At 56.9% G+C, this 15,080-nt stretch overlaps 1 protein-coding gene across 5 annotated transcripts in view; it reads left to right on the top strand.

Annotated features, from left to right (window-relative positions):
- Nucleotides 1–15,080, top strand: part of KCNAB1 (potassium voltage-gated channel subfamily A regulatory beta subunit 1) — a 75,481-nt gene that overhangs the window by 21,163 nt on the left and 39,238 nt on the right. For 2 of the 5 annotated variants that reach the window (XM_072868078.1, XM_072868076.1), the window contains exon 1: nucleotides 2,042–2,262. The exons of the other annotated variants lie outside the window; for them this stretch is intronic. In XM_072868078.1, the coding sequence (XP_072724179.1) occupies nucleotides 2,042–2,262 (221 nt within the window). Of the gene's footprint in view, nucleotides 1–2,041; nucleotides 2,263–15,080 lie in introns of those variants that run through there. 5 annotated transcript variants of the gene reach the window in all.

The raw sequence follows: 15,080 nt of genomic DNA, 5'->3' as shown, positions 1-15,080 counted from the left end.
GGCTCTGCTGTATGATTAACTGTTAATCATCTTTTGGAAAATATCATAAAGTAACTTTCTTTACTCTGATATAATGCTTTCCATCCTTAAAGAAATGTGCTGTATAGACATTAAGGAGCCATCAGATAAACGAACTGCAAAGAGATTGTCAGAAGCTCTTCGCCCTGTCACCCTGGGTGGTGGGTGGCCTTGGCTAGCTGCCGGCTGCCCACCCAGCTGCTCGCGCACTCCCCCTCCTCAGCAGGGTGAGTGGGGGAGAGAAAACTGTGGTGTGCCCCCGCCGCAGGGGAGGAAATCAAGGGCTTGTCATCCTGAGTTCAAAACAGGTCGTCATCGCCACTCCAGCACCTCCAGCTGCTCTCTTTTTGCCACCGCTCCTGCTCCGCCTTCACGTGCCTGGAGCAGGGAGAGCCTGGCAGGTCACCGCGGAGGCTGCGGGGTCCCCAGCCTCAGAGCTACTCACGCCCCAACCGGACAGGGTCCTGGGCGGGGGGTGGGCCAGAGGACCTCCGGAGGTGTCCCCCCCCACCCCAGCCCTCCTGGGGTCTGAGGGCAGATTTAGGAGTGGGGCGTGGGGAACCGCTGGGGACTATCTCCCACCGGCCTGTGCAGGGCTAGAGAAGGGACAGCGGGTGACCGCAGCCCCCGCCCTCGCCCACCCGCCCGCTCTGCGCTGCCACCCATGCACGCTCCATGGGCACCCTCTCCCGTGGGCCTGCACCCGGGGCGTGCCCAAATTGCTGCTCACCTCCCCCCACGGCCCGTCCTCCCCCAGGGCCGCCCTGCTGGGTGGCAGTGACTGGCGGGGGTCCCGGGGGTGACTCCGAACTGCCCCCATCCCTGCCCGCCCTCCCGCTGCTCCGGCGAGCAGCTCAGCAGCCCAGGGGTCCCCGGGCCGCCCCTGCCCTCAGCACCCAAAGCCAGCGCCCTGGGAGAGGCGGCACAGGGCGGTGGGCACGGGCGAGCTGCCGGCTCAGAGCCGAGCTCCCCGCTCCGACTGCAGCCCTGACTGCAGCAAGGGAGAGGGATGGTTTGCTTCAAAGACTTTGCTCTGCGGCTTATTTGCCTGGCGATGCTGGGGAGAAGGGATTAACCCTGGCACTGCTGCGAGCGTGGGTCTGCAGGCGGCGGCTCCGGGTGCCAGAAACACGGGATTAACATGTTAACGCTGTAGCAGAGCGATTTTTCTCCCCCCCCCCCTTTTTTTTTCCATAATTAGCCCATTTTAACATCGAATTGTTCCCCGCTATAAGAGGTCCTCTTCTTGCTGAGCGATGCCGGCAGCTATTTTTACGGAAGGCATCTGCCTGAAGCGCCCGCCTTCCCTCTGAGCACAAAGGAGGCCCGTTCCCACGCTCCCCGCGGGCTCCTGACCGGGCGACCCCGGGAGCCACCGCAGAGCCGGGGCCGTGCCCCCCCCGCGCCTGCTGCCAGCCCCGGCACTCGGGTGGGCTGCCACGGGTGGGACGTAGCGGGCTGCTGCAGCTGGGCAAAGGAGACCCGCTGGCTACCGCCGGTCCTTAGAGACGGGCTGGCGAGCCCATGGTTCTTCAGCCGGCGAGGCTGCCTGCTCAGCAGTTCGTGGTCCAGCGGGTGCTGGAGCCAGCGCTTGCAGCATGCCTGCGCTGATTTAAAACCGGCAACCAGAAGCAAGCCTGCATCAAGGCAGAGCGGCGGCTGCTGCTGACGGTTCACCATGAAGGACCAGCTTTATGTTCCCGAAAGCACCTGACTGGATGGAGGCTTTTGTCTAAGCAGCAGCAAATTTTGCAAGGGAAGATCCGCGAGCCAGCTGCAATCCGCTCTTGCGATCGCTTTGTCGAGTTCGGGGCTTCTCTCCTCCTGGCATCGCAGGGACGCAGCCCGGCTCCCCCGGAGACCCCCGCTGCCTCAGCGACTTCTGTGAGTGGAAGGTGGGCAGGTTTCCTCGGCGGCGTTTGGGAGCGAGCCCCGCGCTGCTGGGCAGCCCGCAGCCCGCGTCGGAGCGGCCGGGGGCTCTGGCCGCCACCTGGACGGTGACTAAAGGTGTTCCCAGGGCGCGATGCAAGTGTCCATCGCCTGCACGGAGCACAACTTGAAGAGTCGAAATGGTGACGACAGGCTCATCAGCAAGCAGAACACCGCTACCCCGAACGTAGTGAATGCAGCCCGGGCAAAATTTCGGACAGTGGCTATTATTGCTCGCAGTTTGGGGACATTTACCCCTCAGCACCACATTTCCTTAAAAGAATCCACCGCAAAGCAAACGGGCATGAAATATAGGTATGGTCACGGTATCGTTCTTTGTTACGTTGCAGTGTAATAGCTCTTTACTTTGCCTCTAAAGAATTGCCTGCCTGGATGCATCTGATTTTGCAGAGGAGCTCTCTCCTAAGGTTATTAATAGATTTTTAAACTTGTGCATCGCTGAATAGCATTTGGCTGTTAATGTCTTTGCAGGCATATGTATTTGTGATTTTATACAAAAACCACTCGCCTGGGTAGATTACATACAACACTGTGAATTTACGACAGTGGTGTTAAGATGGTTTCTATTCAGTGCTCAATATAACTTATATTGGTACTAACGAGCAGAAAAATCAATTAGCAAAGCGTGTTTGAGGCTGGACAGGAAAAGTTCATTTGCAGTACGTTGTACGGAGCGAAAAGAAGCGTCTGCCTTGGGTACCATTTCGTCATGGTGATTGCTTACTGACTTTTCATCCGGTTCACTCGGTGAAGATGAGATCAAAGCCAGTTTTAGGTGAAATGCAGGGAAAAAAAAATCATGGGCATTCTTATCAAATGCCTCATGCATCTTACAGGTTTTTATTCCTCCTAACCTAGGCAGGAAAAATAATGAACGGCTGTGGCTTCAGTCTGAAGTGCTCGGCGTGGGCAGCTGATAAGCTTCTCTGTCATGCGTTCAGCTGAAAATGAGAAGGATTTCTATGACTTTGGCGGTTGGCTTTTGCCTGTTCGGGATGTCCCCTTCAGCCACTAACGGGTGACGCTATTGGGACCGGGCGAAGGGAACACGCCTCGCCTGGGCGGCAGCCCCGAGCCGAGCAGCCCGGCGGCTGGCACGAGGGGCTCTCCACGGGCAGGGCGTGGGCAGGGCGGCGAGGGGCCCAGGGCTGCGGGCAACTTCATCTGTGCCGGTTCCCAGCCCGCCGAGCAGCGGCCGATGCTGCCGCGTAGCCAGCCCTACCCGCTCTGGGGAGCGGCGCGGGGCGAGGATGCAGTTGGGCAGTTACGCTGATTTTACGGCGGTGGGGACTGATGCAAAGCCAAGCTGGCTTTAGCACCGCTCCACGCCATGCAAGCGTGCGTGCGGCTCAGCACAGGGCTTGGTTGAGGCAATTCTGTAGTTATGAAAATTTCACTATTAACTCTCCCAGAACTGCATAGGCAGGGCATATGGGAGCAGAGTGACTGGGATGCTCAGATGTAATTTGCTGCGAGTTGTCTGAAGGGCTCATAAAGAACAGGGCATATGGAAGCAGAGTGAATGGGATGCTCAGATGTAATTTGCTGCGAGTTGTTTGAAGGGCTGATAAAGAGCACGGAGGCTTCGCCTGAGCGGAAGCCCGGCCTTTCCGACTGCTTGTTCCTGTCGTTCGGCCACGACCAACTTTTAGCAGGAGCGGTGCGCGCTCCCACCGCTTGCTCCCTGGCGCGGTGTCGGGAGCAGAAGCGGTCCGGGCAGCGCTCCCGTGGCCTGCGGTGGGAACAGAAATGCTGATTAATATCTCCCGGAGGCAGCTGCCAGCCGGCCGGGGTGCTGGGGTGGCGTGGCGGGGCAGGCTCCGTGCTCCGGTGGGGCGGCAGTCCCGCGGGCTGGCCCCGGCTGCGGGGAGGGTGGTGTTTGGGGGATGGCGGCGGGTCCTGCCCCAAGAGAGGCAACTCTCGAAATCAGTGTAACTCGTCCTTTAATCAGACGCCCGCAGCCTCCCGGCGGAGCAGGGCCGGTGGAGCGGTGCCAGCTGGGAGCTCCCGGCGAGCCCTCTCCCCTCCTGCAGCCCTGCCCAAGCCGTTGCACCTCCCTGCCTCAGTTTCCCCCCTAAGCACATCTGTGGGAGACGTGTCTTTGCTCGTGTCATTCCGAGACGCGGTCTGCTACCAAGCCGTGGCTCCTGCTCGTTAGGCTTACGGACACTGTGTACTAATTGTCAGCAGTTATCTCTGCTGATTTCCCGCAGGCTCCCGGCGCTATCAGTGTACCGACACGCCGGGTAATGAAATTCTTTGCTGCCCACATGACACAAACGCTCCTGCAGCCTCCGAAGTTGGGCCTTTGTAAATCCTTTCTGGCTTATATCTAGACAAGGTTTCGATACGGAGGGCTGAATTCTCCGGCGGTGTTCAGCACAGCCCCGGCAGCTCCCCCGGCTTTGGCCGCCCGACACCTGGGGGATTGCATCAGGAATAGCATCTCGCCTGTGACAAGGCTGATGTTTTATCTTTATGACTAATCCCTGCTTCTGCTCCCAAATTTCTCCATATCTAGAGCTGATTTCTCCCTCGAGAGAAGAAGTGGAGGGGAATTTGGAGGAAGAGCTGAGTAAAGCCCCAGGCTCAGCTGCGATGCTGCTGAATTGAGATAACCTTTACTTAGGGAAGGTGGCGAAGGAGCTGATATTTCGTGTTCACCTCTGGGCCTGGTTCCTCAGTCTGAGGGAAGTCCAGCGCCCGGAGAAGCCGAAGGCTTTTCTCAGCGGCCGTAGCAATAATCCTGTAAAGTCCTCGGCTCCCTTACATTTGAAGCTGAAGTCCTTCCCAATTCATTTTCTGCTCGAATTACGTCCCTGATGCTAAGCTACGCAGCGCGTGCCGCTGAAAAGGACACGCTAGCTAAGCTGCCCCTCGGTTTACGCTAAAAATACCCATGGCTGCTCCCGCCTCGGTCCCCAGGCGACGCTGCCGACCCCCTGGCAGGGCTGCCCCCGGCTCCCGCACCGCTCCCGGATGCTTCCCGGCCCCGGCACTGCCGCCCCCGCCTGCCAGGCGCTCCTGGTGCCAGTGGGATGATGTAAAAGGGAGAGACAGCGACTACGCCTCTGACAGGGCTGGGGGCGGGAGAGGAGCCAGCTCGGGGGCTCGTCATCCAACGACACGTTGCTGGACCCCTTCCAGCTCAGAGGTTGAATCGGAATGCAAAAGACAAAGTTTACGGGAATAAATACGTTCATCGGGGAGCGGCTGCAACGATTAGGACTCAGGGGCGTTCGCGTGGGCAAACCTCTGCTTTTCCTTCGCTACATCTTGTTTCGCTGCCTCCCTGTTGGACTGTGGCGCCGGCCAGATGGGACCTCCCCAGACATCTCTGCTGTCACCGCCGGGGACGGCCTCAGCTGCCTCCCGCCTGCAGACGCACACGGGGAGAGGGGCCGTTCCCTTTTATCCTTTTGAATGCTCCCGGTCAGTCCCCCCGGTGAGCCTGCCCAGGCGCGTGGGGAGAATATTTGGGATCACTTCACGTCTTTCCTTGAAAACGATGTAGTTGCACTGCTTGGCTTGGAAAATTGCAATCTCCGCACCGCTGCTGAAAACAAAGGACGCGTTTTTGCATCCTCCCGATGCGCAGCATGGGCGGAGGGCTGGCAGGCTGGCTCTTCACCTGCTTTGGACCATCAGAAGGTCGTAGCCTGGGTTCTTCTCCCTCCTAATTTGCCATATTTTTTTAAATTTATTGTCAGCCCAATCCAAGCTGTCAGGAAAGCGGATCCAGCCCTGATCCTGGTACGCGGGGCTATTTGGGATGTGCCACAGCTACCACAGAGAACAACTTCTCAAACTGAGACTTGTACCAGCCCTCCCGTGCTCACACTGGCAGCCTTGCCATCACGCATGCAGCAGGGCAAAGCCTTGCCCCAGAGCATCCCGGCTCCCAGCGAGCCTGGTCCGTGCCCAGGACGTGCCGGGAGCTCAGCCGCACAGGGCTCGGGGCTCAGCCCCGGCTCCGTCCGCTGCGCTGCCGATTCGGGGCCATCAGCAGTTCAAAAATAGCCCGTGAGAGCTCTGCCCGCGTACAGGCACAAGGGACCCAATTTACGAAGCTCAACTATCTAATTGTGTTCATAAATAATTGATGGCGGCAGCTTTGACCATTAAGTCCAGTGTGAGCCGAAACAAAACATTTTTTAACTGCAAAGGCGAGCTGGTGGAGTCAATAGTCCATGCTCACCCTGCGGCCGGCAGGGAGCCTGGGGCAAGGCGTGGGAGGCACCGTCCTCCGGAGGGGAAACCCATCCCTCCTGCCTGATGTGGGGTGCCCAGCCCCGTCTCACGAGCCGCTCGTGGCCACCATGTCCATGCCACCGCAACGCTGGGGCTCCCGCCTGGGCCGCGGAGGGCCCTGGGGACGGGCGTTCGTAAGGGCCAGCAGAGCTGTGAGGAGGCAGCGGTGCAGGGAGGCCGGCCGGGGAACCTCGTCCCTGCTCCGTCAGGTCTGCACGGGGACCTGCCCTGCTGCTGCGGGCGCCGCGGGGGAAATGGCGTCGTTGTAGTCGCTGAGTGCTGGACCTGCAAGGATTGCGTGTCGCATTTTGCAAGGTCTGGAGCAGCTTTAGCAACCAAAGACCTTTCCCGGCCACCCGGGAGGTGCCAAGCTCTCTCCGATGCCGGTGCCGCGGTGCTCAGCTGCCCGCTCAGCACCAGCCGCTGCTCTGGAGGGCGAAGCACCGGCATGAACCCGAGTGCTCACAAAGGGGCTGGAGGAGACCAAGCCGGCCGGACACATGGTGCTGCTGCCCGTCCGCTCCCTTCTCCCCGAGCAATGGGCACCTCTTGAAATCGTGGGTGCCTGTGCTCACAGCAAGCCCGCTGCAGGGTGACCTGGTCGATCCTTTTCTTACTTGGGATTTTTTTCTGGCTCGCTGCCTGGGGGCTGCTGCTTGCCAGGCTGCAGGCTGTGGGACCTTCCAGCATCCCTGGTGGCAGCGAGGCAGCGCCCTGGCCACATTCCAGCGGAGGTCATTACATCCTGCCGGCTAAAAATTCCTCTGCAGTTTGAAGGCATTTTTCTTCCCTGCGTGCCCAAAATTGTGCGTCCTTGTCGAAGCGCACTAATAAAGAGCTGCTAATGCATTGCATCGCGGCGGTGGGTGTGTTGCTCCGGTGGCTCCGGTGGGATGCCTCTCTTCCCCCCCCCGGCAAGGCAGCCACCTGCTTGACTTAGCCGGGGTCAGAGCAGCGCTCCATTGCCTCTGCACACCAATTACAGACACTAAAAGGCACAATAAAAATACTACGGCACAAAGAATTCCTCATCCCACTTTTAAATATCCGCTGGAAAACATAATTAAGGTATGTGTCAAGTACAAAACTCTCAATCCTATGGTTAACCCAAACCTCCCTAGTCCTTGCGGGCTGGCAGGTCCCAGCCCAGAGGAGAGCGATGCTCTGGAGCACCTTCCCTCCCAGGGTCGTCCAGGAAGGGAGAAATGCAACCCTGCTCTTGGAAGCATCCCGCAGCCGTTCCCCCTCCCGGGAGAGGTTCCCGGCCCAGCTGCCGGGCGCTGGCAGAGGAGGAGGGACCGCTGCCCGTGGGGGACGGAGCCCTGCAAAGACCCAGAGCCACCTCCGAGACGTGCCATTACCACCAGGAAAATGACTTTCGCCTCCGTGATCACCAGCGGTTTCTTCCGCTCCTTTGAGCACACCCCGGGTGACCCGTGGGCTAGAAGCAAAAATTGCCCTGCTTTTATTAAAGTGCAAATTTCTTCTGTCGAAGCGTGGTATTATTAACGCTAGAACTGCATTGTAAAGCACGCCTTGTATGCAGATCCTGCGCAACGTGCCTGGCGGTACAGCCGGTGGAAGGGTGGGCTTACAGGAGGCAAAAGCAAACTTCCAGCCTGCCAGGTTTGCAAAAACACACGCGCCAGCCTGGGCTGCGAGATTACTTTGGAAACAGAAGATGAATGTCTTTGCAGTATTTCAGGCCTTGTGTCTTCTTTTTCCTTGCATCATACTACAAGCATTAACCGTAATAACTGCCTCATATATTTAGGAATCCATGGTTTATTTAAGTCTTGCTGCAATTACGAGTCGTTTTAAGCACTCACATGCAAATGGCACAATTATTTTGATATAAAATGACATATTATTGCAGTAGCTCTCCGCATCAGGTTGATTTTTATGGCTCATCATCTGATCTTCATTTTATTGCTATAAATTAAGACGAATGCAGTGAACAGGATGGATTTACACCAAATTCACAATGCCTTTTCCCCCAGGACTGTAGCTTATAATGGCTACAAAGAGGGCAGGAATAATTCAAAGAAGGAGAGAAAGGAACCAGTGGAGTCAACAAAATCTGTGCTGATTTGTGCTGCCCTCAAATTCCTAATGGCTCTCCAGGAGTTTGTAGCTGCTAAGGAAGGCTGTGGGTTCGGTGTGGTCTGGATTTTTCCCATCTCATTGCATTGATGCGAAAGCCGTGTTTAACGTTGCAGTGTTAAAACCAGCGTAGACAAAGTGAGCTTTAGTTTTGAATACGCATTTGCTTCCCGTGTAAACTCTAAAGATACGGGAGCGCAGGGAGTTAGTCAAGGGTACGCTCCCTCCCTGGCTTTCATGTCCTCGGTAAACGAAGCCTTTGCAGACATCTCGCTGAGCGTAAGCACCGGGAATGTATCTCCTCTTGCAGGTTTCAGAGAGAGCAAGGACGTCTTTGTTTTTTAAAGCAGGCTGCCCGGGTTGTGCCCGCCCGGCTGAGCACGGCTGCTGCCAGCTCTCCGCGGTGGCTCTGCTGCCGAGGAGTGATGCCCGGCGCTGCCGGCGCTGCCGGCTCTGCCTCGCTCGCCGCTGCCCTGCATGCGGCCAAGGGATTTCTTCTGCTCGGGGCTTCTCCTTCCTTCGCTCCGCTGGAGACCCAACCAGGCCAAGAATCTCCTACGTCAACTTTAGCTAATGGAAAAATGGATTTTTAGTGGTCTTTCCAAGGATTCTAATATTCTTCATGAAAATGCTTCTAACTTATTAGGCATTTTGAAAACATCTGTCCACCAGCTGAATTACATAGCCTCCGGTGAGGTCTAGCTCAGGGAGAAATACACAACCGGTCGGAGCGGCGCTGGCTCGTGCGTTAGCGCAGCGCGGGGACTGCTGTTGTACAGAGGACGGGTGTCAGCATCTGACGTCCCCTCTGCCCAGCTACGCCGTGATACCCCCACTTCCCCGGCCAGCGTGGCGTGGAAGCTGTTTCTCACCCCCCCAGCGCAGCGTCCTCCGCTCCCCACGGAGCAAGGGCTGGGGACGCCGGATCGCCTGTTCCTGGGGATAGGAACCCTGTCCCGCGGTGCTGGGGGCACTGGGGGGCACTGGGAGGCACTGGGGGGAGCACAGCAACAAGCCAGGGCTTGGTCTGGCATTGATTCCCGCCCCCCCATTTTAATCCCAAGAGAGAGCGATGAGCTAAGGAGAACAAGATTGAATTCAAGGACAAATGGTGTTTTAAAGAGCACGCTTTTCATGTCGGTTTTGTTAAGCAGAAGCAAAATGATGATATTTTAAGGAAGCTTTTAAATAATGCAGCAGTATTCTGGGAGTGAGCTGCACAGCCTCTCGAAGCTCGCCAGCGGCCGAGCCGGGCAGGGCAGCGGTGCAAGGGGACGGGAGCAGCCTCGGTGGCTGTCCCCGTCCCCGGTGGGTAGCTGCCACGGCGCTGCCGCACGCTGTGCCAGCCAGACCCGGGGTCCCCTCTCCCGGGGCAGCAGCAGCCGGTGGCTGTCCCCCTGCCACGCGGCAGCGTGTGGCAGCTCCCTGGCCCGCGGCGGCGGCTGAAGCAGGTTCCTGACCGACCGCCTGCTAAAACTCCCCCTGCCCCGCTCTGCTCGTCCCAAGCCGTTCCCCTCAGCGTGATATTTTCCATTTTAAATCTGCATGACAACATTAATCTAACGCTTAAACGGATGGATGAAAAGATGTAATGCAGAAACACTGCTAATTTAATTACTTGTGAAGCGCACAGTTTAAGATATTTAAAACGTATTATTTTAGCATGGCTGTTTTGGCAAAATCCAATTTGAATTTCGAGCATGCTTATTTTTATTTTAGACTAACATTATAGAATGCCATCTGTAGGACACGTTTGTTAAGAAATTCATTCTCCGTAAGGAAAGAAAACGCTCTGCCTGCGACTCAGCGTGAGCCCAGAGGTTAAAGCTGGGGTGACATTTTCCCTGCTACAAGTCAGTGGGCATCTCCCTTTGCCCGGGGTTCAGCGAGTGCCGAGCAGCGTGGCAGGAGAGGGATGGCTCCGTGGAGCTCTTTCTACCCCTCCCGCTCCAGCAAAACTTCCACGTGCTTCAATATTTGGAAAATATCCAACGACCCAAGTTCCGGGGGTGCTCAGTGGTGGGCAGATACCCGACGTAAAGTCAGCGGATAGTTTGGATGGATCTTGCTAATGCACAGAGGGATTTGGCTGCCACGTCCCTTATCCCAGCCCTGTTCTTCGGGGTGGTCCAGGCGATGGTCCCATCGCTCTGCGGGAGGCAGAGCAGTGCTCGGTGGGTGCCTCTGGAGGGCTTCAAAGGTGTTTGTCCCTGAACAAACCCATTTTAGAAGCTGAGCAGAAGCTGCTCTCTCTCCGCGTCCTCTGCTGTTGTGCTCCCTGGAGGAGGCAGAGCGGAGGAAGGAATCCAGCAGCCCCCGTGCCAGCGAGGTGGCCCTGGGCGTGTAGGAGAGATCGCAGCCTTTTGGGGCAGGCTGTGCCCTGTCTGCCGGCTGCTGGGTCACCCCGGGTGGCTGGTGGGACACGGCACTGCCGTCCCGCAGCGACGGCCCCGCTCTTCCCCACAGCAGCATCCCCCGTGGGAGACGCAGCATCCTCCCCTCAGCAAAGCAGGACTTGCTCCTCACGGTATCCGAATGTATTAGAAATGGTTCTCAAACTGTTTTGGTAGCCCCATAAAAGCTGCTGGCAGGTGGGTGGGAATGGGGAGCAGCGCCTGGTGTCGGAGATGCCTTGCCCGGGGTGGCCGGGTGCTCGGTGAGGGCTCTGCAGGCACCTCGCCAAAGAGTTTCGGCAGATATTTTCTGGCAAAGCTCTGCTCAGAGAACAAACAGAAATAAGCGTGGGACGCAGGGTTAGGGAAGCAGAAGCAGCGTATTGAAAACGAAGGTCCTGAAGTTCCTGGAGGCCCTTTGTAGGTGGCACCCCAGCGAGGTCCTGCTGCCTTGCCCATCGCAGCTCCCAAAGAGGAAAGCCGATGCGCGTTCGATGCCTAGTTTTTGCTTAAAGCAGGCAACAGCACCGTGAGAGCCTATTGCAGGGCCTGCCGGCGGCTGAAATTCAGCTGGGTGGAACGCAGCTGGAGAACCTCAGAGTCAAGAAATGAGACGGCCTCCTTGCTCGGAAAGGGCAGAAGCGAGGCGATAGCCGGGCCGAGGCCGTTCGGGTTGCCCGCGCGTACGCCCAGCTCGCACGCTGCTTGCGAAGGGTTCGTGTAAGTCGTCGTGAAAAGCGTGCCCCGTATGTTAACAACAGGCTGCTTTAGAAATATTTAGGGTATGAAGTGATAAACCTTTTATGGCATACCTGTATTTTCCTGTTGGCATTACATTTGCCAGAAAACCCCAGCACTGCTTGGTCACGGCTTCAGCTGCGCCGGCTGCGAAAGCGTACGGCAACCAACTTCAGAAGGGCTTAAAAATCAAAAAAGTCAAAAAATGTCCTTGCTCTCTGAAGGGGTAAAAGCCCCACACAGCAATTCAAAATTCAGTCATTTTTCACAGCGGTGTCCCTGCCTCAGCCTGCTTATTTTTAGAATAGTTCATGCAAATAGCTTTTACCTCAATATTTATGCAAGAACAAGTTGCCCTGCGAAGCGAACGGCTGCCCTTCCCAGGCCGAGCCCGCTGCAGGGTGCTGCCGGCTGCGGACGGGGCAGACCTGCTCACGGCCCCGCCGAGCGCCCAGCGTTTGTCAAGGCTGCTCAGACTCCTTCCCCTTCGTTAGTCTTGCGGTTTGGTCAGAATTGGCCTCTCCTGCCTGTGGAGAAAAGTGTTTTCCATTTTCAGCTTATTCAATCACTTCAGCTTAGCGACTAATACTTGCCAAGGTGGGTCAGTGGATGGGGAAGGAAAAACTAGTGACGGGGTTTTAAATTTTTTATTTTGCCTCTTTCACTCTGAAGTAGTACCGAAATGAGAGAAACTGGCATCTATTATTTACGACCCTATGGGACGTGCTGACTGGTGCCAGCCTAGTCAGCACCCTACGCACAGGTATGGTTTGCTTACTGATTTCCTACGTGAATAAAGCGGAATCGACCCGGGCATCGTAGCAGGGTTAGGCACAAGTTCCAGGTTTGACGGGTCTTTGTCCAGCCCTCCGAGATCTGTAGCACCTCTGGACAAAGACCCGTCAAACCTGGACCTTGAGGGCTGGGTACCACTGCACGGCGACTGGGGAAGCAGTGGATTAACCTGGGCAGAAATGCGATGGAGAGCTCCCTGATCCTCTCTTATTCCTGGAAATAACTTGATTATTTCCAGATAATAACTTCCCAGATTCAAGTCCTTTAGGAACTGCAAGATTTTTTTATTTTTTTTTTTTAACAAGGATAACGTAATTCCCTCAGGCATTTGAAATTCTGCACTTTAAAAGCATCACTGCAGAATGACAAATATTTTTTTTCTTTTCCTCTCTTTCGTCCTCGGGTCCCACGGCTGACGAAACGCGGTGGGGGCAGGAGAGCCGTGGGCTGTGCCCCCCTCCAGGATGCCGCTGCTGGAACGGGGACCCCCCCGGCAGAGCTGTTCCCCCAGGAATGCCAGTGCCGGCGCTGCCCCTGCTCCGCACCCCCACCCGCGCGCCCCGAACAGAGATGCGGAGCAGCTCTGGGAACAGAGCCGCGCGGCTGCTGCCCTCGCAGCAAACTCTCCGCGAGCATTTCTGTTCCGGCTGCGGGCAAGAGGCCGCCCGGGCAGCGTGTGGCCCCAGGGCCTGGCTGCGGCCCGGGGCAGCGGGCAGCTCCGCTCCGGTGCCAGCACCCAGCCGGCCGGCGGGCTGCCTCTCGGCCAGGCTCGCCGGGAGCTTGGGCGGGAGGGAGGGAGCGGGCAGGAGCGTCGCATGCGGGAGCCTCATTCATGGCGCGGATCCCACGCGGGGAGGTTGAACACGCCAGCACGTCTGCCAGAGCCCCGCGCGGCAGCCCCTGCGCTTGGCTGCGGCCCATCTATTTTGCCTTATCTACATTTTAATGCGTCATCTGCAACTTTCCTGAGGATGCGGCCAAAAAAAATTCTGGGGAATTTCAGCTGAAGCGACCTCCTACGCACCCGGTGGCCCTACGAGTACGGGAGATGAGTTGGAAAGCGTGAAGAGAGCCAAGAAACGGGGGCCAAATGCCATTTGGGCACCTGCCTGTCCCCTCGCGCTGGCCACGCCTGGGCTGGCTGCCCCTCCCGCTGCGGAGCTGGGGTTTCCATTGCCCAGGACCCACCTCCGAGCTTCGCTGCTGCTCTTTTTCAGCTGGCCAATACCGTCCTGTTTTGCCTCTGCAGCTATTCCACTAGTAACAGGGGTTTTTTTCCTATTTAGTATCATTGACCTAATAGCGTCGCTGCTGCGGCGGTGGGGATAGTCACCAACTGCCCCAAATCCCGTTTGACTGCGGCGGGGACCGCAGGGCAGCCAGCACCTGCCCGTCGCTGCAGGAACCCGGGCGGGAGGGAAGACGCTCCGAGGAGCGCCTGGGACCGTGTCGTCCATCCACTTCCACTCTGAAAGAGCCTAGAAAAGCAGCGTTCCCCCCCTGGCTACTGCGGGTGCAGATGATTCAAATCAAAACCTATTTTATTTTTATAACATCTTGGGTAGAAGAGACCACAAAGCGCTTTGCAGAGCAGCAAACACAAGCACGGTCAAACACTGCAAGCGTAAGATTGAACGTTAAAGCAAATTTAAGAATGTATGTGCTCAACCAAGGAAATAAATCTGTGTTTTCAGCTCACTCAAGTATCTGTTGGGCGATCTACGCTGGTCCAGCTTCTGCTACAGCTTTGCATGTTTGTCTATGCTCCTTATCATTTGAAAATAGAGTTAAAATTTCCTGAAATGTGACGCTTTGCATAAATGTCAGTACTTCATCAGAGCCAGGAGTACCTGGCTTTGCCGCAGCTTTAAGGCTTGATGCTGTCCTTGACTCTTGCCCACGCGCGGAGCCGTGGCTCGGATGCGGTGCCTCGGTCTGAGCATCCGAAGGTCCCGCGGCCGCGGGCTGCCGGGCGCGGGCACAGCCGGGCACCACCGGCACAGCCGGGCACCTGGGTCTGTCTCGGCTGGGGGTGTCTGGTGGGTGGTGGGCGAAAGCGCCTGCGCCTGGCCTGCCCCGGCAGGGCTGAGCTTGCCGCCAGCCTGCCCGGCACTGCAAACGGTGGGTTTCCCAGAGGAAACCCCAAAGTGGCCTCGTCTCCCTTGGCCGCTGCCGGGACGCACAAGCGCTGCCAGGGGCCGCCGAGCTGCTCCAGCGTACCCGTACGGGGAGGCTCGGGTGGTCTTTCAACTCGTATTAGGGTGAAACAACTTCCATTTAGAAACGGGGACTATTTCTGCGGGATAAACAGGAAGGCAGCTGGCGTTAGAGTAAGGAAAGATCCTCAGTAGGACTTTGGTTAAAAATCACCACTCTTGCTTTCCAAGGACTGAGGTTTTAAACCCCATCCTGTAGTAAACCATTTTCTAGGTGGAACGCGACGCTGACTTGACAGGCAGTGGAAAGCATCAACAGAAAGCAGTGAACATGCCTGGTGAGGCATTGCCCTGATTTTTGTAGAATTACCCCAAATGAAGCGGGGTACAGTGATTTGCCCCTGCCCGGAGCCAAAGCTTGCTGAGGATGTGCCGGTGTCCCAGCAGCACACGGACCTTCCTCACTGTGTTCTCTCTGCACAAGGAAACGGGTTTAAAATACATAAAACGGTGCAATTCTGCATCACCGCAATTACTGCTAATATGGGCGGTAGTTTAGTGGAAACTGCTGTGCGCGTTGCAAAGTGGTTTTTAAGCAAAATGGGAGACGGAAACCATTATTTTTCTCTCTTCCCATCCACACTGCTTAGACGACCTCCCGCCATCGGGGCTTGCT

This window comes from Ciconia boyciana, chromosome 7, assembly GCF_034638445.1.
Source record: "Ciconia boyciana chromosome 7, ASM3463844v1, whole genome shotgun sequence".
NCBI classification, from domain to species: domain Eukaryota; kingdom Metazoa; phylum Chordata; class Aves; order Ciconiiformes; family Ciconiidae; genus Ciconia; species Ciconia boyciana.
This window is presented reverse-complemented; position numbering and strand designations above follow the sequence as displayed.